The sequence below is a fragment of the Lepidochelys kempii genome, chromosome 19, assembly GCF_965140265.1.
Source record: "Lepidochelys kempii isolate rLepKem1 chromosome 19, rLepKem1.hap2, whole genome shotgun sequence".
Lineage (NCBI taxonomy): Eukaryota > Metazoa > Chordata > Testudines > Cheloniidae > Lepidochelys > Lepidochelys kempii.
In genome coordinates, this window is record NC_133274.1 from 17,936,746 (window position 1) to 17,959,365 (window position 22,620).

The 22,620-nt window shown below is 45.2% G+C and overlaps 1 protein-coding gene across 5 annotated transcripts in view; it reads left to right on the top strand.

Moving 5' to 3' along the window:
- Positions 1–423: 423 nt before the first annotated feature.
- Positions 424–22,620, top strand: part of SCMH1 (Scm polycomb group protein homolog 1) — a 121,116-nt gene continuing 98,919 nt past the window's right edge. For all 5 annotated transcript variants that reach the window (XM_073317931.1, XM_073317932.1, XM_073317934.1 and 2 more), the window contains exons 1-2: positions 424–516; positions 20,624–20,708. In XM_073317931.1, the coding sequence (XP_073174032.1) occupies positions 20,684–20,708 (25 nt within the window). In that variant the 5' untranslated portion in view covers positions 424–516; positions 20,624–20,683. The remainder of the gene's footprint in view (positions 517–20,623; positions 20,709–22,620) is intronic.

A 22,620-nucleotide genomic window follows, 5' to 3' on the forward strand; every position in this document is an offset into this window, starting at 1 on the left:
GGGGGAGATGCGGGGGGTGTCCCGGGGGGAGGGGGCTGTGTGGGGAGATGCGGGGGGGTGTCCCGGGGGGAGGGGGCTGTGTGTGGGAGATGCGGGGGGTGTCCCGGGGGAGGGGGCTGTGTGGGGGAGATGCGGGGGGTGTCCCAGGGGAGGGGGCTGTGTGGGGGAGATTGGGGTCTCCCGGGGGAGGGGGCTGTGTGGGGAGATGCGGGGGGTGTCCCGGGGGGAGGGGGCTGTGTGGGGGAGATGGGGGGGGAGATGGGGGTGTCCCCGGGAGCTGCTCGGGGAGGTGGGGGGCAGCGGGGGGACGATGGGGGTAACCGGGGTGTCCCGGCACGGAGGGGCCGAGGCGGGGGAGGGGGTCTCCCGGCCGCTGCTGTCCCCCGGGCGGCAGGGGGCGGCGTCGGCGGCTCGGCTCGGCTCCCTCCCGCCGGCTCCCGCCCTCCCCGCGCGGCGCGTCGGGAACATGGCGGCGGCGGCGGCGGCGAGGGACTGAGCAGCTCGGCGGCCGCGCAGGTGAGGGGGCGGCGGGGCGCGCGGCCCGGCCCGGCCCGGCTCCGGCTCCGGCTCCTCCCGCGGACCGTCCCTGCCCCGGGCCGGGCGCGCAGCCCCCGGCCCGGCCCCCGCCTGGGCCTCCCCGCTCGGGCCCGCCCCGCCCCCGGGCTCCGCGCCCCGACTCCCGCCCTGCCTGGGGCCGGACCCCCCGGGCCCTGCCTGGGGCCCCCCGCGAGCGGGCGCCGAGGGCGACCCCGGCCTCGGGTCAGCCGCCGCCCGGCGCGGGTCCGGGGGCCGAGCGAGCCGCGCTGGGAGCCCGGAGGGGCCCGCGGGCCGGCGTGTGCCCGGCAGCCGGCGGCCCCGGGGTCCGGCCCCGAGCGCGTCCTGGCGCGGCTGCGGCCCGAGCTCGCAGCTCGGGAAGAGAGGCGAGCCCGGCATGCGAGCCCCCGGGTTCGGGGCGGGGGAGCCCGCCCGTTTGCAGCCGCCCTGAGAGGCAAAGCCGCTCCGGGGCCGGCCGGCCGGGCTCCCCCGTCCCAGGGGCCGGCCGAGCGGAGGGGCGCGGGCTGCGGCTGCCGCCTGGGGCCCAGCCCGGCCGGACGCTGCTCTCGGCAGCCGCCGTGGACGCGGCGCAGGCGGCGGGGCCCTTGCCGGAGCGGGGCCTCTGTCTGCACCCAGGCTCAGCGCGCGTCGGCCGAACACCGGCTTCCCGGTCGTTGCGCCGACGTGCGCTCGGCGCTGCCGGCTGCGTTGGCGCCTTTCTGCGCCCTGCACGGCTCGAGCCGGTCACTTCGCGCTGGCTTTTGCTCCGGGTCGGGCGGCGGGGGAAGCCCGCAGTGCAGCTGCCACCTGTTGCCCGGCTGTCATGCTGTCTTCGCTTCGACGTGTGCGTCTGTGCTCCGGCCCTGACAGGGTTAAACGTCGGAAGGCATTTGCTTTTGCTAAACTCCCAAATATCTGACCAGTCAGAACGGAGTGTTGTTTTTTTTTTTTAAACCTAGGCGAGGCAGGATGGCCTTGTGGATAAAACGTCAGGCTTTCCTTTCCGGGACCAGGTTCGAGTCCCAAGCAAGACTCAGAAAGAAATAAGTTGAACTGTATTAACACAGCCAGGGAAGGGAATTTGCATGGAGCAAGCAGTGCAGTTGATGATTGGTTTGATACAGTTGTCATTTCTGTGTACAGATTTGCTGGCGTTTTGGTATTTATTTGATCAGCTGTGGGCAGTGAAAGCCGACTTAGAATCTAGAGTTTGCTGTGTTTTGCTTAGCAAGACCTGCCTGTAGCTGTCTAATAGAAGCTTGGGCTCTTCGTGAAACACATCGGAGGGGACCAGCTGCCTGTGACTTATTTATTGTTCTTTTTATTAATTTGGGAGGCACTCTGACACTGCGGGGATGAGGGCCGTATAAGTGCTTAGATAGATGGATGTTTCTTTTTGCGAATACAGACTAACACGGCTGTTACTCTGAAACCTGTCATTATGCAAGGCACTGCATTTAGCCGTATGGAGTGGAAATCTATCAACTGCATGAAAAAACTTGTTGTGTATATAAAGTCTGCTGCAGTTTCCACGGTATGCATCCGATGAAGTGAGCTGTAGCTCACGAAAGCTCATGCTCAAATAAATTGGTTAGTCTCTAAGGTGCCACAAGTACTCCTTTTCTTTTTGCAAATACAGACTAACACGGCTGTTACTCTGAAACCTATAAGTTAATTCAGTAATAATACTTAGTGTTTATATGGCAGCTTTTATCCAAGGTGCTCGGAGTGCTTTATGGAAACTAATTATACCTCACAATCCCATGGAAAGTGGGTGAGTAGTATTAACCCTGGTTCACAGGAGGAGAAAATAAGGCAGAGAGAAGTGAAAGGACCTGCCAAAGACATCACACTAACCAATAGACCACGCTTCTGTCTTTTTAAACTGGGAAGATGGCAGGAAATTCCCAGACAGTTTTCTGCTTCCTTCTCTCCATATGGATGTTTTGGGATGTTGCTGAGGTACTCCTCTCAGTGTAGCACAATATAAAAATGAACAAATAGAGGATGGTGCTGGAATATCTACCACTGAAAAATGTGGTCTCTTGCTCCTGAGGCATTTCTGCTGTAAAGTAAAGGGTAATCCCAGTGACTGGGCAGATAAATCCCATAATTACTATCCCTTGGGGCTTTTCTTTGTTTACCCTTTGAAAGGTATCTATAGGAAAACATCTGATCCTTCCACAGCCCTCAGAATGATGCACTCTGATAGAACTGGAAACAGAGCAAGAAAAGGTTTGACTGTTGTATAAATAGCAAGATGTTTAAAAATAAACAGTGTCAAATTTGCTGCTGCATGTCATTGAGGTTTAGTTTACATTTTTTTGAAGCTGCTGTGTAGAATTATGCCAATATTTTCAAGTCTGAATGGTTAAGTCTTATTTTCAGAATTGCTGAGTACCTCAGTTTCCTTTGACCTCACTGGAAGTTGTGGGTGTTCTGCACTTCTGAAAGTCAGGTCAATTATTTAGATGCCTAAAATATGGAGATCAAAGCCTAACTTTAGGTGTTGACACTTGACTATTTTGGTCTTAGCTCTATAGTATTGTTTACTGTTGTTGTTTATATGATAAATCCTGCCTCATATTAGCTAAAAAATCCATGTGATGACGGTTTCTATTTATCTCTTTGGAAATCAGTAACACTGTGGTCAGGAAGAGTGTTTATCAATCAAATTTCATATATAAATAAATACTTGCTAGCTGGTTGCAGAGAGTCACCTCTCAAAAAAGGACAATAGCTTTTTCTGGATCTCCAGCTTCATTTTCCCATTTCAATGTTTGTTTCACACTTTTCCCATGCTGGCCGTGATGAAGATTTCCAGACGTTCTAGCTCAAGACATTTGGAACATAGTATGATGAGCCCACCAAGGATTTCATGATCATCACTAAAGCCATATAGAATTTCACAAAGACAGTAAGGTTAGAACTCATCTCCTGCTCTGAAAGCACAGATTCCTACCACTTGAGCTAAAGGACAGTTACCATTAGCTGTAGCATTATAAGGTCTCTGACACACACCTGAGTAGTTCTGAAGCCATCCAGTAGAGTGTGGTGCACATACTAACAAGTTAGTCCATTACAAGAGGTAAGAGTGTATGTAACATAACAATACATATTTTTATTTGTTTTGGGGGTTTTTTTACATCAGAATTTGTTTTCCCTTGAGGCAGATATTGACCTCAAATTTTTTTTGGTCAGTATTTACATCACAGCTCCATGAATCATAACTTTTCACTTCAAGAGAAGTCCATATCTGTTAATAACTTTGTATATTATTTCAGAACAGCAAGCATGAGACTGAATTCACTTTATTAAAAAAAGAAAAAAAACCTCTCCCCAAAAGCCCCCGAGATATGTCCAGAGGTTAAAGCGAAAGAGTGAGTCAGCCATTGCTGGCTCTATATCTTTGGGCAAGTTGTTTCACTGTCTCCCTTGGATTCCTGAGGTATAAAATGGGTATAATACTTAACTTTGACCTACTGGTCTGGAAACATAATGAAATAATTTTTATAAAATGCCTTGGCATCCTTGGATGCAAGGCGCTGTAGAAGGGCAAAGTGTTGGTATTCGCCAACTAACCAACCTTTAAACTATAGGGAATATTTTTTGGGTTAGGAGGGGCGAGAAATGAGCTGCACCTTTTATCTTTTTACTTTATGTAAGAGTAACACAAGAAAAGATTGAGACAAAGGGGTGGACAGAGCACTGATCAAATTTGAGGGGGAAACAATGAAGGAACAAAACATTAAAAGTACATGTAAACAAACCAGTTGAGCATCTGTGGGGAAGGGGAGGACTGGAGCTCTGGATGGCCTTGTTTTATGTACCTTTTAGAATGTGTGTGACTGTTGTCCTACAAAGCAGACCAAATATATGTTTTGTCAGGCTGTGAAATTCACATACCTGTGTGCTGAGCTGTGTTTTTATGCAGAGGCCTGTGCTTGTTACATGAACCACTCTTGTTTTCGGAATCTGGAGCAATATGCTACCCGTTGCTAGGTCTGTGAACTTGCACTTCAGTGCCATTATAATTGAGAATTTGATATGTCTGAGTTTCTCATAACATTAATTAATATTTTCATCTTCATCCGCTTCCCCTCTTCTTTTTCTTTTCTTGTCTGTTTTTCCCATTGCACTGAGTATTCAGGGAAAACAGCTGAAATTCAGTTACGTTTTGTGATGAGAAGGGCAAATTTTGAATCTGTTAGTCTTTCACTCTCCAATTTTTCAGCTTGGTGGAGAAGTTGGCCTCATTATGGCCTGGGCTTCACCCATTTTGTGGACAGAGAATCTCCGTTCGTAGGGCTGTCGATCTGTGATACATTTGCCCAAAAGAACAGAATGATACTTTTTTCAGAGTAGCAGCTGTGTTAGTCTGTGTCTGCAAAAAGAAAAGGAGTACTTGTGGCACCTTAGAGACTAACAAATTTATTTGAACATAAGCTTTCGTGAGCTACAGCTCACTTCATCGGATGCATGTGAGCAGTAGCTCACAAAAGCTTATGCTCAAGTAAATTTATTAGTCTCTAAGGTGCCACAAGTCCTCCTGTTCTTTTTGTAGAATGATACTTAGCGCTTTTACTGAGTTTTTTCTCATAAAGAGTTTTAAGTAATCCTTGCAACTCCACCGTGCAGTAGGTAGCGGGTCAGTATTGTCTTTCCTTTGATGATAAGGAAACTGAGGCACAGAGATCAATTGATTTGCCGAGGCCAGAGAAGGAGTTTGCCAGAGTTGAGAGTAAAACTCTGGAGTTCCTGTCTTCCAGGTCTGGCTTGTGCCACTAGACTGAACACCTCTCTCTGAAAACTTTCTTCATGCTGCCCATCAAATATCATCAATATGATCTAAATTCACAGACACTTTTTGCAAGTGTCCAACAGCTGACCTGCTCAGTCCCTCCAGCCCTACTTTAATTAGCTCTTGTGTATGCCTGCATAACATAACATGAGGAGTCCAGAAATCTCCTGGGGGGTTGTTTTTTGAGCTTTGCTATGCTACAGGAATGGAGCTGTTAGTGTCACTGCAAGTTTGTAAAACTCAGCTATCCTCCCATTCAGAAATACACAATTCCTCTCTCCTCTCGGTTCTCCTGACAACGTGCCAGAGACTGTGTGGGGCTCCTTCATGTTGGTATATTATCAAGGGAGCTGTTCCAATTCATGCATTGCTGGAGCCACATTTACTGCTGTTTGGTGAGCATGCTGGGGGCAGATACAGTGCATCGCAATCTCAGTGGAATCATTCTGGCTTCCCCTAATGCGTTATTGATGTCTGTGGTGATGGGAAGGACACTAGGAAGAGTAGTTTCTTTGCAGCAAGAATTACTGCCGTGCATACTAGCTGCGTGTTTTGGTGTCTGTACGCTTTCAGTTTTGGTGTCTGTACGCTGCAGTCCACGTTGAGAACTAGGCGCTGCAAGTCCTGACCCAGAACCATGTTTGCTTAGAGCCCATAACATATTAGCCGTGTCTCTTTTGCTTTCATGTAGTTCAACTATGGGGTTAATTAAACCATGAAGAGTATATGGCCAGTGGCTGATTAACCCTTAGAATGAGTGTCCTCATCCATAGAGTGTTGGGAGATGGGAGCTGGGAACTCTGCTTCAGTCTTTGTTTTCATTTACCTCCCCCTGGACAGCAGCACTGCCATATTCCCTTTTTCAGCGCGATCTCTCCTTCCCAGCTCCAAATAAATCATCACATCCTCTGCCCCCAGCCCCTTCCATTCAAAATAGTAGGACACCCAGCGATTCACCTTCCCTGCTGGCAGAGAGCCTTATGCTCCCTATCCACCATCTCCTGACTGCTGTCAAGTGTGCTCGCACATCCTCTCTGGGCCCTGTGCCAGAAACTCTGCCGTGACCTGCCCTCCCAGTATCCCTGCTGTTTCCCAGCCTGAGGGAGAAGCCAAGAGCCAGCAAATAGAGGGAGGTGGAGCTCTGTTTGAGGGCTGGCTGAGAAGAGGTATGTTCTCTGCAGGGGAATGTGAACCGGTAGGACTCACTCTAGGCAAGTGTCCAGCTCTGGCACTCCCTTGCATTGGCCGGAAACATACCCTTCCCAGTCACAGCCCACCTCCTGCCATGCTGCTGTGCAGTAGTTGCCCTTAACTCTGTAGAACTGGCCAGTCCCCAGTGTTAAACACTTGGAGATTAGCTTGTATCTCAAGGTTTACAGCATGTGGATCAGACATTCTGAGTGTGCATTCCCTCTCCCATAATGCCTTTCTGGGAGACGTGGATTTTGTTCTTGGCAACTCACCTTCTGCAGCAGTGCCCACTACTGCAGAGAGTGAGATGTTTGTCTCTCTTTCTCTTCCTGGGGGGGCATCTTTTTGATCAGTCTTGGTTCCATCTTTTTACGTAACATGGATTTTCTTGCTTCAGTCATGACAGAGCTATATGACTCTGCATGAGAAATGTTGCACGTTTCCATATTACATGAGGGGTGTGTATCCAGTCAATGGGATAGCGACCAGAAAGGGAAGATGATGGAGTTGGAATGAGGTGGTTACACAGAATCGCCTTTCTAAAAAATTATGTTTTACAAAATGTAAATGGTCTTAGTGTTCGTGTTCCTGCTACCCATTGGCCGCTCTTATTTTTCGACTGACCCTGGGCACTTTGTCTGTCCTGTTCCAGCAAATTACAAGAACCACGTGAAAAACATCTCCACAGTTACTGTTCAGCTAATGGGAGACTGCAAAGCTTCAGCCTCAAACTTTCACTTAATTTAAATTATGAATAATCTGGTGAAGAAAGTCCTTTGGATCCTATGTATTTATATAGATTTTAAATTCCACCCACTATATTGCCAAGAAACTATAGAGGAGAAAAAACCCTTAAATATCAAAGCTATGTTGGCCTTGACCTACCCCTGCCACTTCTCTTACAAACAGTGTTTCTAGTGCCTACTTCTGGTTCTTGTACAGTATTATTGTATTATTTATTGTTTGCACTGCAGTAGCACTTAGGAGTCTTAGTCATGGACATCATTGTACTAATCACAGTAATTAACGGTCTTAGAATTCTGCTGACATCAGTGATGGTGGGTAAAGGTGAAAAATATTTTATTAAAGCTGTATAGTGTGAATTGCTGAGTTATGTGATATTTTCATAGTTAAAATGCATATGGTTTGTATGAAGTTTTCAGGAAGTAATATCCTTCATTAAATCAACAGGATGTCATTAAAAATTACACTTCAAAACATGATCTAGTGATACTACTGATAAAGCCATTGCTGGTGAGGAAACAACAGTAATAATGTTCTCCCTCTTGAGACAATAATAAACATTTTAAATGAAGATATACTTTCTATGGAACCTTATGATTTACAACTGATTGCCATCTATTGGCCACCTTATGATTTACAACTAATTGCCATCGGGGGTTGGCCTAGATGACCTCCTGAGGTCCCTTCCAACCCTGATGGATATTCTATGATTCTATGATAAAAGACATTTGTAACCTCTCTAAGGGACTACCATAACATCGTTATGTTTTTCAGGTCACTTGTTGATAATTTTTATGCCACACTGAAATGAGAGCTATAAAACTGAAATATCTTGAGATCCATTCTATAGTTGGAGGAAATGGGGGTATGCTCTCAAACTCTGACTACGATAGTGAATTCTTTACTTTCAAAGTCAAAATGAGAGAGACGGTGAAATCCTGGCCCTGTTGATATCAGTGAGAGTTTTGCCATTGACTTCAATGGAGCTAGGATTTCATCTCAGATGTATTATTGTAGTGGAAGTATTGAGGCTGTCAGTAGAACATGTAGGTCTTCATAATATGACCATACCAGTTTTTCATTGTGTGTTTTCTGTGCAGTAGCATCTACTGAATGCCTTCTACCAAAATGAACATATTTCTGATGTATTTTCCTAGATTAGATTTTCAGAGTGTTCGTCCGTCCAACTTCATTAGCATCACTGTGGACTGTCTTGTGAGAAGCTGGAGCCACAATTGTACATGTTCATGGTAGTGAATTCTCTCTTATAGTTAGCTGTGGCAGTGGAAATCATTGCTATAGCAGTTTTCAGTCTTTGTAGGCCCTGAACAATCATTCTTCTTCCATTTTGCATATGCTCAATTTCTTGCAAAAACTTTTCTTTGCTGTCCACATAGAGTATATCCATGTTACAAGGCCGTAACTCTTGGTATCTGTGGTAGCTTTGACAAGTGACTATTCTGCATACACTTCAGACAGATGTCCAAGCATTGGAGGCCCTTATACTCATTGACCTACTTTCTGTGGTGTTAGCTAGACTCTTGCATAACTGTCCAGCATGAATTCAAGCACATGTTCAGTGGTACAGTTTGATATTTGAAAGTGACATAGCCTGTCAGGACATGCTCCACATACAGTCCTGAGCTCTCAGCCACTGAGGCAAATGCTGGAATCTGTGCTGGCAGCAATATGTCAGCTTCCACCAGATGTGACTCTCTTTAATTTTAATCTATCTGAATACCAGTTCAGAAGCAGTGTCTCTCATGATTCCTAAGTTGTGCACCAAATCACTGGAGGTCAGAATGATTTTAAGACCACTGCACTCGGCACAGTGTTCTGCATCTCTGTTGTCCATGAAGTCCTCTCTGAAATGCTTGTGTAGTGGAGGATAGGCATTGATGGTGGCTTTTAGAGATCTCTCATTCGATGTCATCCAGTGGATATCAATGACAGCTTGTCAGTACTGATCAGCTGTGATCCGCTCTATCTCCACACTCACAGCTCTTGTTGAGTCCGTGGTTCTTAGGAGTTGTAAAGGACATCAAACTTGCTGAAGACTCTCTGGAGGTGACTGACCCCAGTGTCTTGTCATGTCATGTCTCTGGTCTGCGACTGCAGCAGTGCCAGATGACCAGGTTGCGACGAAGTAAAAGCTACTCCCCGCATTCCCCCCCGCGTGGCAGTTTCTTCAACAGATGCAAAAGCAATAGTTGCTCTGCTTCAGGAAGGTTTCAGTGACTTGACCTTGCCTCAGGCAGCCCCAGAGACTCTGGTATTGCCCTGGCATTCCGCACCAGCAAGAAAGTAGTTCTAAACCTGAGTAGCCTCATTATTGGTCTCCGTCTTACAGGAGGGCCAAGTGGTTGCTTGATGATCTTGATTTATCTGTCATCACGCTGAGCTTTGCAGTCTTCTGCATTGTTGAGACAGCTTTAATTTTCATTTATGGCGGTAAACTATTCAATGATACCAGCACATGCTGCCTCTGACGAAAACTCCTCTCGCATTGAACTTGGTCAGTTACTGCATGTTGATGTCAGCTGAAATATCAGTAAATGCCCTCTAATATTTTGTGGTTTTATAAACTGTACAGAATGTCTGGCAGGTAGTGTTAAGTCAAGCAGTGTGCTCTGTAACAGTGTATTTTTTCCTTGTTAGTCATACTCTGCATGTTCTTTCGCAGCTACAGGATGGGATTTTGATTGCTTGTAGTCATGATTTTTCTTCATTGACATCTACTACACCTACAGTATTCAAAGTAAGACTACATAGAGCCACACTTCTTAGAGAGTTGAGTGCTGTGTGTGGTTATTTTTTTATTTTGGTCAGTTTCCAAACTCTTGTCCTTTCACGCACATGGAACAACCCAATTCCTTGTTCCTTGCAATTAGCCCTGGGTAATCAGTTTGGGTTTTCTCACAGGGACTGGCTAAGAATTCCCATTCAGTGCTGTTCTGCTAGATGTGGTATGTGCTATTGGGGTAGAGTAATTAGGTGGCACACAGGGACACTTGTTTTCTTTGTTGGAATCTTCACAAGTATTGTTTGCATTTTGCTGGACTTCTCTTCACAGTCAAACTCAACAGATTCCAGAGAACATTTTGCCTGTTTCAATAGACTCAAGATGTTGAATTCTGGGATCACAGCTTTCTAAGTAACAAGACAAACCAAAGTTAATTCTATGCAGTATGAAATGCTAATAGCAATTGATAACACAAATCTTCTCTGAGCTCATTTGGACTCCCCTGGACTGGTGCTGCTGCAGCTCCCTGTTTCTTCTCCCAAGAGGCACAGATGTATTAATACAGCTCTGTGTGACTGAAAAAAATAAAATAAAGGTGTGTGTGTATATCTGTCTATCTATCTGTGTGCGTGTGTGTATATACATACACTCATTGGTTTTGCTCCCCCACTCTCTGGGGTCTGTCTGGGGTCCTCCAAGCCCCCCTCCTTCTCCCAGCTGGCTTGGCTGGGCTCCGCTCTTATTGGCAGGGGCTCTGTTCTGGTGTGATCAGACTGTTGTTCTTGCTGCTCCTGCGTCAAGGTGTAGTGTCTGAAAATTAAGGTGTGGCATGGCTTTTGCTCTAGGCTTGTTGGGTGGGCTGTTCCCCTGTCTCCTTCTCACTTTGTCAGGACTTGGACTTCTGCATCTCTTCTCCCTTTGAAACAGCAGCTGAGGCTCTCCTCTTTGGTTTCAGCAATAGCAGGTCTGTCATCTGTTTGGCTCTGCTACATGCAATCAGGGACAGCCTGGTGTTGGCTACCTTGAATGGCTTCCACTCTCCCCATATGATACCCTGGCAGCTACAATCATCTTCAGCATTTGCACTAACATCTCCCAGGTTCAAAAAAGAGAGCTGGTACCAGGGTATTCTTTGAGTAGTATCCCTGAGGGTGCTCCATTTCAGGTGTGCATGTGAAGATTTTTGGTAACTGCCCATTCAGGCTCCACGTGTGCTCCAGACATTCTCATGCCCTGTTGTCTTATGTGGTATCTTCATTACTGCAGGCTTGCAACCATGGCAGCCCATTCTGTATGATCCTCTCCTAGTCTTTGTGGATGAGTAGTCCTTTTCATCGTCCCAGGATACCACATCGTCCATTCAGCTTCTTTTTTTGCCTCATGTTCTTCTGCCATCTGTTTTCCTTTCCAGTTCCCATAAGCATTCATCACCTGCTGAACCTCTTAAAATGTGCCCTGCAAATTGAAGCTTTGTTTTCATAAGCTCTCTGACTAGTGTTCGCTGGTTCCAATAATTTCCAGTGCTGTGTTGTTGGCTACATGGTCTATCCATGATATTTTCAGAATGCACAGCTACATAAGGACACATCTCGGAGAACTCCAGTTACTCCACAAGGAGAGTAATCTCTCCTTTTCAGAGGTGAATCCTTGCCTCTGAAGCTTATACATCTGTTTGGTGTGGCAGAGCCTGGATTTCTTGACTCTTGGGGTATGCAGTAGGGCTCACTTTCCCTAGGCTTTCTCTGAGACAGTGATTTGAATAAGGAATAAGAAGACTGAGTTGGAGAATTTTATTTGTGGTGAGTTGGAAGAGTTTTTTGTGGATGTTGAGCCAACGAAAGCTTCTGCATATACCTCTAGGATGAATTTGTATATTCCTGGAGTTTTGTTTGGGCTCTTTTGATTAAGTAGAAATAATTAATTTAGTGGTATTCTGAATCATTCCTATAGCACCGTTAGTTTATATGCCACATTACATACTCCTGTATGTTCCCTGCCATGAACTTTACAGTCTAAGACAGGGCCCTGCAAAGTATAGGTGCAGGGTTAATTAAATGAAACAAAATTCCCTGAGCATGTGTGCTGAGTAGAGATTTGGGGCTCAGTCCTACTCTCCTATTTGTAGCATGCTTAACTGCCTCTCAAAGAAGCAGTCACTGCCTTTGAACAAGGGGGTGTTGGGTTACCTCCTGTGTAGGGAGGACAGTCACACCTTGGCATTCCACCTTGATGATATTATGGAGCCCAAATGCTTGTCTCCTGCTTCTGTTTTTTAAAACCTTCCTCTAATACGTAGTGCTGAAACTGCCGTCTAGATACTGTTGCATGGCTGTGCCTTCATAACACCCAAAGGCAGAATCCTATTTAAAGGACTCCGGTGAACCACATAGCAGTTCCCGGGCAAACTGCAGGTTGTTTTGATTTATGTTTAAGGTTTGGCATATGGCTCAGTGCAAATTAAAACAGCTACATGATTGTAAAGTTACTATCATGACTGGCACCACTTTGGCCTCTTTGTTCAGTCTCATCCGAGTGCTTGGGGTATGAGTGAATTCCCCTGCTTCTTATAGACACGATCCCTCCAGGTTAAGTATGGAACTTTTTGGCATGCTGGCATGGGGCACAGTTTCACTGCTACTGCTCAAGCTATTCCTGTTCTGTGGACATAGATCTTCGTTCTTCAAGGCTGTTAGTCCCACAAGCATCAAACTTTAATAAATAAAACTGAATTAAAACCCAGATGGTCCAGAGGTAGGGCCTGGGACTCAGGAGACATGGGTTCAGTTCTCTGCTTTACCCCCTCCTTCCTGGGTGACCTCACACAAGTCACTTTGTGTCTCCAGGCTTAATTCTTAATCTGTAAAATAATATTTCAGTGCCTCCTGGATGTGCTGTGGGAATAAATTGTTAAAGATTGTGAGGTGCTCGGATGCTGCTGTAATGGAGGCCATCTCGGTACTTTAGATATCTCGACTGTAGGAAAGACTGCCCCCTGGGATGGGAAGATGGGTGGACTGGCCTCTGCTGGAGTGCAGCCGTGCTAGCAGGGCCCCACTGCAGTTATAAAACCAGCTAATAATTATTTGGGCCTAAGGTTACTGACAGCAGTGCCTCTGCAAAGCACTGTGAAACAGGAACCTGCTGCTTCTTCAAGAGCAGCTGAATGGATTTGTGGAAAGGCGGAGTCTTTGCGACCTTCCTTTCATGTCTGGATCTGGCACTTGGGCACCTGTAACCCAAGGGAGGAGAAATGATAGGGCAGTGCAAAGTGCTGGAAATCATAAAAGCAGCAGAACCAAAGATGAAGAAATCTCCCCAGAGTAATTCAAAGACAGAGCTGAAGCCTCTGTAACTCTGTTTACAGTAACAGTGGAATTTGCTTTGTATGATTTGATTACTGAATCCCCTCCATGTCAGACAGTCTTCACAGTGGAGTGTTCTCCATCTCCAGGTCAAGTGGAGGCAGATCTTTGCTCTGGACCTGGGCTTAGAACCATCCCTCATGAGGGGCTCTCCAGAATTCTCTACCTCCAAGCAGCAGATCCAGGACTCCCTTTGGAGCGGAGCTTTTACAGGGTTTTTAAAAGATTGTAAAATCTGTATGTCTCAGTCAGTTCATTGGCTTGGAGGTTTTTCTCTTCAAAAGGGCTACAACTTAAAAAAAGTTCTGGCTTTCTGAGGAGGGTTTAAAAAAGAGCCCCTCCCCTTCCCCTCCTCCCTAGTCCTACAGGCTCTCCATCATGATGGAGCAGCTGCAGGGTCAAACCTGAGTGGACAGTGGGACAGGCAGCCAGCGCTGCTCCTTGCTGCTGCCAGTAGTACACATCATGTGTAATGTGCATACAAAGGTGCCCCAGACTTTCAAGTAAGTTTAGCAGTGCTGGCCTGAATGGGGGCCTAACTAAACAAGTGCTTATGTTCTTAGAAAATGAAACAAGCCAACAAAAAATTTGAGTTTTTTAAGAACAGGTTAGAGAAATTCTTGTCAGGGATGCAAAAAGAAAAGGAGTGCTTGTGGTACCTTAGAGACTAACAAATTTATTTGAGCATAAGCTTTCGTGAGCTACAGCTCACTTCATCAGATGCATCTCACGAAAGCTTATGCTCAAATAAATTGGTTAGTCTCTAAGGTGCCACAAGTACTCTGTTTATTTTTGTGGATACAGACTAACACGGCTGCTACTCTGAAACTTGTCAGGGATGGTCCAGGTTTACGTGGCCCTGCTTCAGTGCAGGGGGCTGGACTTGATAACTTCTCCAGGTCCCTCCAAGCCCTACGTTTCCATGAATGGAACCTACAGAGAAATAAAGGTAGCAGAGGCATTTAAAGCCTCAGGTACAATGCCTCCTATTATTATGCACTCTGTGAAAAGAGCAGTGATTTTTATGGGCAGAGTGATTCCATACCTCTTATTGCAGAAGTCTATAGGGCTACTACAGGGACTTCTGCCCACACTTCTCTAACACTGTGGTATTGACATCCTCACCCTTGCTGATGCAGCATTTGTAGAAAGGTGTTTTGTGACAGGGTGCCTAATAACTCTAAAATACCTTTCAATTCTACATTGGTAAATTGAATCCTTCTCCCACCCTAAGGGATGATTTACTGTTTTTTCTGCATCATACTGTGAAGACTATCTGACGTGGAAGGGACTGAGAAAGGGGAAATTCTGTCTTGCCTGTGAATCTTCACTGTAGGACTTTCCGTGTCAGACAGTCTGACCTTTGGAGGATTGAATTATGTCCGTTTTCTGACTATTGCTCATTTGTTAAATAGTTTGAAAGAGAAGAGGGTGTTCCTCCAGGAACTCCCAAACTTTCACATCAAGGCTCTGCTGCAAATGGCTTGCGTTGTATAGCACTTTTAAATTTTCTTGTAGTTAGTTTCCAAAGCTGAAAAATACTGTCCTTCTAGAACGTTCTTCCTGTGGGGTCATCCTAAACCCAGATTCAGAGCAAATATCTGGCCTGCCTCCAGTTGCTATAGTGATGGAGAACACCCCACTGTGAAGATTGACTGACATGGAGAGTCCTACAATGAAAACTCACTAGTAAGACAGAATTTTCCATTTCTGTTTAGAATTCTGGAGACCAGAACTGTCTTGTGGGAATTGACCAGTGACTGGTATAATCTGGTATCCTGCCTCGGACAATGGCCCATGCCAGAAGCTTCAACTGGAAGACATACTCCTGCCCTCCTTCCTTTGCCTCACAAAATGCAGCTACTTATGTAGTACTATACCATAGAGAAGCGTTTTCTTGCTCATCCCAGCTACCATTCAGCTTTTACCTTGGTGCGTGGTATTGATAGTCTATGTAATTTCTGTCTCAGCTGTGTAATTACAGATGATGATCTTTATCTGGATGTCTAATCCTTTTTTGAATGGTACTGCTGCATCGCATTGATAGTGTCCAGCAGCAGCAAAATTTATTTCCTTCTGTCTGTTTTAGATGTCATGTTTTTAATGTTATAGAAGTATCTATTGTACTCTGGGACGGGCAAATGGGAGTCCTTGAGTGACCTTCTCTACACTGTTCATTATTTTATATAGCTCAAATATCTCTCCTCTGATTTTTCTCTTTTTCATATTAAATCATTTTGGTCTTTATTCTTTCCTTGTGTGACATGATTTACATTTACAAAAGGTGTATTGGTTTGTTTCTGTCCTGTTCTCCACATCAAAGGTGTATGTCAGAATACCTGCAGTCTTTGGCGCTTCGGTGTAGCAGATTGAGAATTCTGTGACAGCTTCATTTAAATTAAAATACGGAAGTTTTAATGCATAAAATATGATAATGCATAAAGCAAGCAGTACATTAGCCTCTGTTATTCAGTTTGAGATTAAATTCAGTTTTTTATTTTGTCTCCATAGTTTCAGTTTTTGATATGCCACAGAGCTTTGTGTGTGTACTGACAATGCATACCTGCCTTGTAGAAGTTGTCCTGGGGAGCTGGAAGTTACAGCAGTTCTGTAGAGGCGTATTGGGGCTTTTGGCATCTAGGGGATTGTGGGATAAGTATATTAGATGTATGTTTCTGCTAAAATGATGTTCAGTGAAATAGTTAAACTTCTTAGGTTTCAGAGTTAATGTCGTATTGAGATACATTTGCACCTTTGACCTATTTTTTCAGGAAGACAGCACTACATCAGTATACATTTGGTTTATGCTCTTGAATTTAACTTGATGATAATATAGGCTGGAAACTTAGTCTTTTTTTTAAAAAAATGAAAGCTTTGATTCTGGAGTGCAGTGCTGGATTCTGCAGCCAAAGCATCACAGGATACTGGTTACAAGTGTTTTTTAATTCTTAACTATTTTGTGTGATACTGAAATAAGTTTCGCTGGCCACTGATTCCTAGGATCATTCTCAAGAGCACCTTTGAAAAAACACACATACAACACTGGTCACCCTCTAGTCCTCCTGCATAGTAGCTCTTTTTAATGCTATATTATTTATTTTATTATTAGCTTGGCTAATTTGGTTTTTAGTTCTTTCTAAATTCCAATATAAATCATCTGGCTATGGAGATCTACTGGAATTTAATTTGTCTAACTGTGCCATCACCTCTCTTTTGATACCTCTGTCACTGTCAGTGCCTCCTTATCTGTGCAAAGTAACCCCAAGGAAGCTAATTCCCTCTTTTCCTGTGATGAACACTGGTTGAAAGCTATAATTTAGCTTCTGTATTGTTTCCTTCTCCTCTTTGATTGCCTCCTTTATATGTTGGTGGTCCAGCTGACCCACACTCCCCAGGGCACTCTGCTTCTGAAGTTCTTGAAGAATCCCTCATCTATTTTAGAGCCAAATTCTTCCATCAGTTACTGGCACACCACTTTCGTTGTTTGTTCTTCAAATAGCCTCCTAGCCTTCAGTCCCTTATGCCATGTTGTGCATGTGCTCGCATGTATGTGTACACCACTTTTCTCTTTGCTGTTCTTCCTCGCCTCCTTTGCCCTTCTCCACTACAATTCCTTCGCCAAATCTGGAGGAGGAGGTGAGGAGGCATTTCTAGAACAAATAACAGAAAAAGCCAAAACTCGTGATCTGAGAGTAATGGGGGACTTTAACTACGCAGGCATCTGTTGAAAAAGTAATACAGCAAAAGAGAAAATGTACAGGAAGTTCTTGGAATGTGTTTGGGACACTTCTTGTTTCAGAAAGTAGAGGAAGTAACCAGAGGGCAGCCATTTTTGACTTGATTATGAGGGGAACGGGTTGTGAATCTGAATGTGGAAGGCAACTTGGTTGAAAGTGTTCATGAAATGACAGATTTCATGATTATAAGGAAAAGAAGGAGTCAGAGCAACATAATAAGGACAATGGACTTCAAAAAGGCAGACTTTAAAAAACTCGGAAATGTGCAGTGTAAGGTCCCATGGGGAAAATATCTAAGGGAAAAAATGAATTCAGAAAAGCTGCTAGTTTCTCAAAGAAACAATATTAGAGGCACAACAGAAAATTGTGTGGTCACAAAGGGAAGATAGGAAGCTAATTTGGGCTGCACCAGGAGCTCTTTAATGACCTGAAGATCAGAAAGGAATCCTACAGAAAGTGGAAACATGGATACATTGCTAAGGTTTGAGTTCAAAAGAATAGCACGAGAATGCAGGGACAAAATCAGAAAGGCTAAGGCATGAAATGAGTTACACCTAGCAAGGGACATAAAAGCCAACCAGAAGGTATTCTGTAAATACCTAAGGATCAACATAAAGATGAAGGGAAGTGTAGGTCCTCTGCTTAGTGTGGAAGGAGAGCCAGTAACGGATGGCACCAATAAGGCTGAGGTGTTTAATGTCTGTTTTGCTTCAGTCTTCACTAAAGAGGTTAATTGTGAATAGCTGCTTAAAAAATTTAATATTAACAATAAGGGGGAAGGAACACAAGCCAGAATAGTGAAAGAGCAGGTTAAGGAGTGTTTAGATGAGTTAGCTGTATTTTCAAGTCAGGAAGTTCTGATGAAATTCACCCTAGAGTACTTGAGCTCGCTGAAGCAATCTCAGAACTGTTAGTGATTATCTTCAAGAACTCGTGGAGAATGGGTGAAGCCCTAGCGAAGGGCAAACATAGTATCTATCTTTAGAAAGGGGAACAAAGAAGACCTGGGAAATTATAGACCAGTCAGCCTAACTTTGATATCTGTAAAGATACTGGAACAGATTATTAAACAATCCACTTGTAAGCATTTAGAGGATAACAGGGTGATAAGGAGTAGTCAAGAACAAATCATGCCAAACTAACTGAATTTCCTTCGAAAGGGTTACTGGAGAGGGGGACATTAGATGTGATGTATCGTGCGTATAGTGCGGCTTTTGACAGAGTTCCAAACGAGGGATACATGCTCTAGATCGGGGTGGCCAGCCTGGGGCTCTGGAGCCACATGTGGCTCTCCAGAAGTTAATATGCGGCTCCTTGTTTAGGCACCGACTCCGGGTCTGGAGCTACAGTAGACAACTTTCCAATGTGCCGGGGGTGCTCGCTGCTCAACCCCTGGCTCTGCCACAGGCCCTGCCCCTGCTCCACCTCTTCCCGCCCCCTCCCCTGAGCCTGTCATGATCTCGCTCCCCTCCCCCCCCCCAGACTCCTGCATGCCACTAAACAGCTGATTGGGAGGGAGGGGGAAGCGCTGATCGGTGGGGCTGCCGGTGGGTGGGAGGTGCTGGGAGCAGGGGCGATGGGAGCTGAAGTGGGGCTGCTGACGTATTACTGTGGCTCGTTGCCAATGTACATTGGTAAATTGTGGCTCCTTCTCAGACTCCGTTTGGCCACCCCTGCTCTAGATGAAATTACTATAAGGTAGATACAAAGCTGGTTGCAAGCTCATACTCAAAAAGTAGTTATCCATGGTTTGCTGTCAAAGTGGGAAGATGTATTTAGTGGGGTCCTACAGGGGTCTGTTCTGGGTCTGGTGGTATTCAGTATTTTCATTAGTGACTTGGGTAACAAAGTGGCAAGTGTGCTTTTAAAATGTGTGGATGACACCAAGGTGGGAGAGGTTGCTAGCACTTTGGAGGATAAGATTAGAATTCAAAATTATAGACCAGTTCTCCAATTTACCAAGGTAATCAACCAGATGAAATTCAATAAAGACAAGAGCCTGTCACTGTGGACTTGTGTAGGGCTTAGCCATAAACCAGTCGGAGAACACTTCAATCTCTCTGGTCACGCAATCACAGACATGAAGGTCGCTATCTTAAAACAAAAAAACTTCAAATCCAGACTCCAGCGAGAAACTGCTGAATTGGAATTCATTTGCAAATTGGATACTATTAATTTAGGCTTAAATAGAGACTGGGAGTGGCTAAGTCATTATGCAAGGTAGCCTGTTTCCTCTTGTTTTTTCCTACCCCCCCCCCCCCCCCAGATGTTCTGGTTTAACTTGGATTTAAACTTGAAGAGTGGTCAGTTTGGATGAGCTATTACCAGCAGGAGAGTGAGTTTGTGTGTGTATGGGGGTGGGGGGGATGTGAGAAAACCTGGATTTGTGCAGGAAATAGCCCAACTTGATTGTCATGCACATTGTGTAAAGAGTTGTCACTTTGGATGGGCTATCACCAGCAGGAGAGTGAATTTGTGTGGGGGGGTGGAGGGTGAGAAAACCTGGATTTGTGCTGGAAATGGCCCACCTGATGATCACTTTAGATAAGCTATTACCAGCAGGACAGTGGGGTGGGAGTAGGTATTGTTTCATATTCTCTGTGTATATATAAAGCCTGCTGCAGTTTCCACGATATGCATCTGAGGAAGTGAGCTGTAGCTCACGAAAGCTTATGCTCAAATAAATTGGTTAGTCTCTAAGGTGCCACAAGTACTCCTTTTCTTTTTGCGAATACAGACTAACACGGCTGTTACTCTGAAACCTGCCACTTATTTTAGGAATTTTCAATCGGGGTTTAGGCAGTATGGTACAAGTGAAACTGGCCTTCAGACCTCCTGTGACCTGGTTAAGAAGGGAAGCGTGACCTTTGACCTAAATATCTGGAGTAAATCTCCAGCTGGCTTTGATAATCAATAGTTTTTTTCTTATGACAAAAATACAAATCCTTTGTCTTGCTGGAAATGGACTTACTAGCAAGCCCACCTCAAACTGGGAAGCAAACACAGATCAGCAGCTAGGACTTGCATTGCAGCAGTACCAGGAAAAACATTTCCTGCCGCCATGTCCAGTTCCTCTTACTAATTGCACAGAATTGCCATGTGCAATTCAAACTGCCATTTCCATGCTGGAGATTGTGTTACTCTCATTGCCAGGTTAATATTACATTTCCATGTGTTTCTTTAATAAATGTCAGGTCTCGCTCTCTCTCTTTGTTAGAGAGCAAGAACAACCCCCCACCGTGGACCTGTACAGTGAGCACAGAGATTCGCATATGCTGCTGTTGCTAATTTGTGCTGCTGCGATAAATTTAAAGTTGCTCACTTGTTGGAGAAAGACCCTTCTGATTTCAGAAGGTTTGACGTGTATTGTCCACATTAGCAATAAGAGATTTTCTAAGCAGCCTGGGATGAAAGGATACTTATTTTTCTCCACTGCATATTTATTTAATATTGCAGACACTTGTATGATGCAGAGCTGGGAATTTTATCATGTTTATTTCTTTTGTCCTAGACATCTTCAGGTAGCTAAAGCCAAGCTAGTTCCAGCCTAAGGACGGCAGCAAGCGGTATAATGCGGAAGCCAGGCCCTCAGAAAGGTAAGTGGTAATGCTCGGTCTAGGCGAAAGCCCTTCGATTGTTGGGTATAAACTAATGAATCAATTGTAGATCATTAGAGAGTTGGTATGAAAGTGGAGAGGAAGCTCTGGGGCAGAGCCCGAAGGGAGCGGAGTAGGTCTCCCTTGGACTGTAGTCCAGACGGGTAGAAGTTAAAGAAAAATCTCTGTTGTCATTTAGTCCATCCCTGTGCCAGTGCAATCTGCTCACAAGAGATGCAAAGCTGACCTGCTGTGGAGACCTCTCAGTCCCAGTGATGCTGTGGGGTGCCGCCAGGTCAGGGCAGAGATCACTAGGGGAATAGCACGGGGGATCTCACCCTGCAGCTGTCTGCACTGTACCTGCTTCATAGGTAAGACTTCAGTTCCCATTGCTGCAGAGTCCCTTCACCATCTTATGCACAATAACAACTGTCACAGACCTTATAAGGAAGCACTTAAGCTGGCTTGGATGGCAAGACTATTTGAAGGGAGCTTTTGCTATTGTCATTGCACCCCTGCAGCATCTGGGGCATCATGTCAGGAAGCCCTTCTAATGAGGCATGAAACTGAAGACCAGCCTACCTTGTGGAGATCAGATATATCACAGGAACTTACCACTAGTTGCCTGAATCTTTCATCCCATTACAAGGCTATTGCAACTGCAGACACGGAGCACTGTGCAGTTACAAGCAAGCTGCCTATGTGCTGTTTGCCTAAACAGAAGGATAAACCCAAGCAGTCTGTTTGCATCTTAGCAGTTAAGGGCTTTTGTTCCTTAAAGAAATATTGATTTCCTTTAGTGTTGTTCCCTACATGTGCATTACACTGGAGTGATCTCATCACACTTTCTACAAAGGATGGGGGAGGGGAGAACAGTAAAGAGTGAAGCATCCACTGCAGTTTTGTTCACATATGCCACATGCACACGTTTATTGCGGTAGATTTCCATGCTTGATTTCTTCCCTCTTCCCTTTATTTTTTTTTATGTCTCCTTTGCTTCTCCAGAGGTTTATCCTGCAGGAGCATTATTCTCTTTCTAGCACCACTTGTCCTTTAATGAAGTGAAAGTAAATGAAGGAAAACAGGGAACACATGCTGGGAGGCAGTTGGAGGGCCTGGAAATAAGAGGCAGGTTGATTAGTCATCAGTGTGGCCTCTCACACCGCTTGTCATCTTTTTGCCGCGTGGAGCAGGAGGCTAGCCAGTGTTGCTGTTGTGACCTCTGTGTTGTGAATGCAGTGCCATATGTTCCAGAATCAATCCATGTGCTGGATACAAACAGGTTCCTGTCCTATTTACCTGGTTTTCCATAATTCACTGAACTTTTTTAGCTAAAGTAATTTGCACAGTGGAGCTCCTGTGTTCCTGGAATTTCCTTCCCCTTTTGTTGGTTTTGTGTGCTGCTAATGAAGGATTTTGCATTAAAAAAATTAACTACAGAAATGTGACTTATCCTGCAGCGAACTCAATAAAGTAATCCAGAAAGCCCGAAGTAGTGAGCATTTGAGCAGAAGTATGGTATGGGAGGGCACAATCCTGCACTGCTGGGGGTGGGGGTATTAAGTGCCCCCATAGGTATTCTCCATCTCTGTCTTCTGAGCTTTGTCTTATCCATCCTTGCTTTTCTCAGGAGGGGTTAGAACATCTCCCTCCATGTGAAGTATCATTTGTTAGTCTGCCTGGGAACACAGTCATTCACATGTGGGATGTCCTCACTATTATATTGACTGTATGTGACAGCAAAGGGAGGTGCTTTGGAAGGTGTGGGGAAAATAAGGAGCTGAAGGAGAATATGGCTGTTTTAACCTGGCCTCTCCCCTAGGTGGGCCAACAGCCCTTTCAGCAGTAGTTTGTGGCTCTTTCAGGTTCTTGTTGAGAGCTTTTACATCCATTTCCCTACATCTTTTTCTCG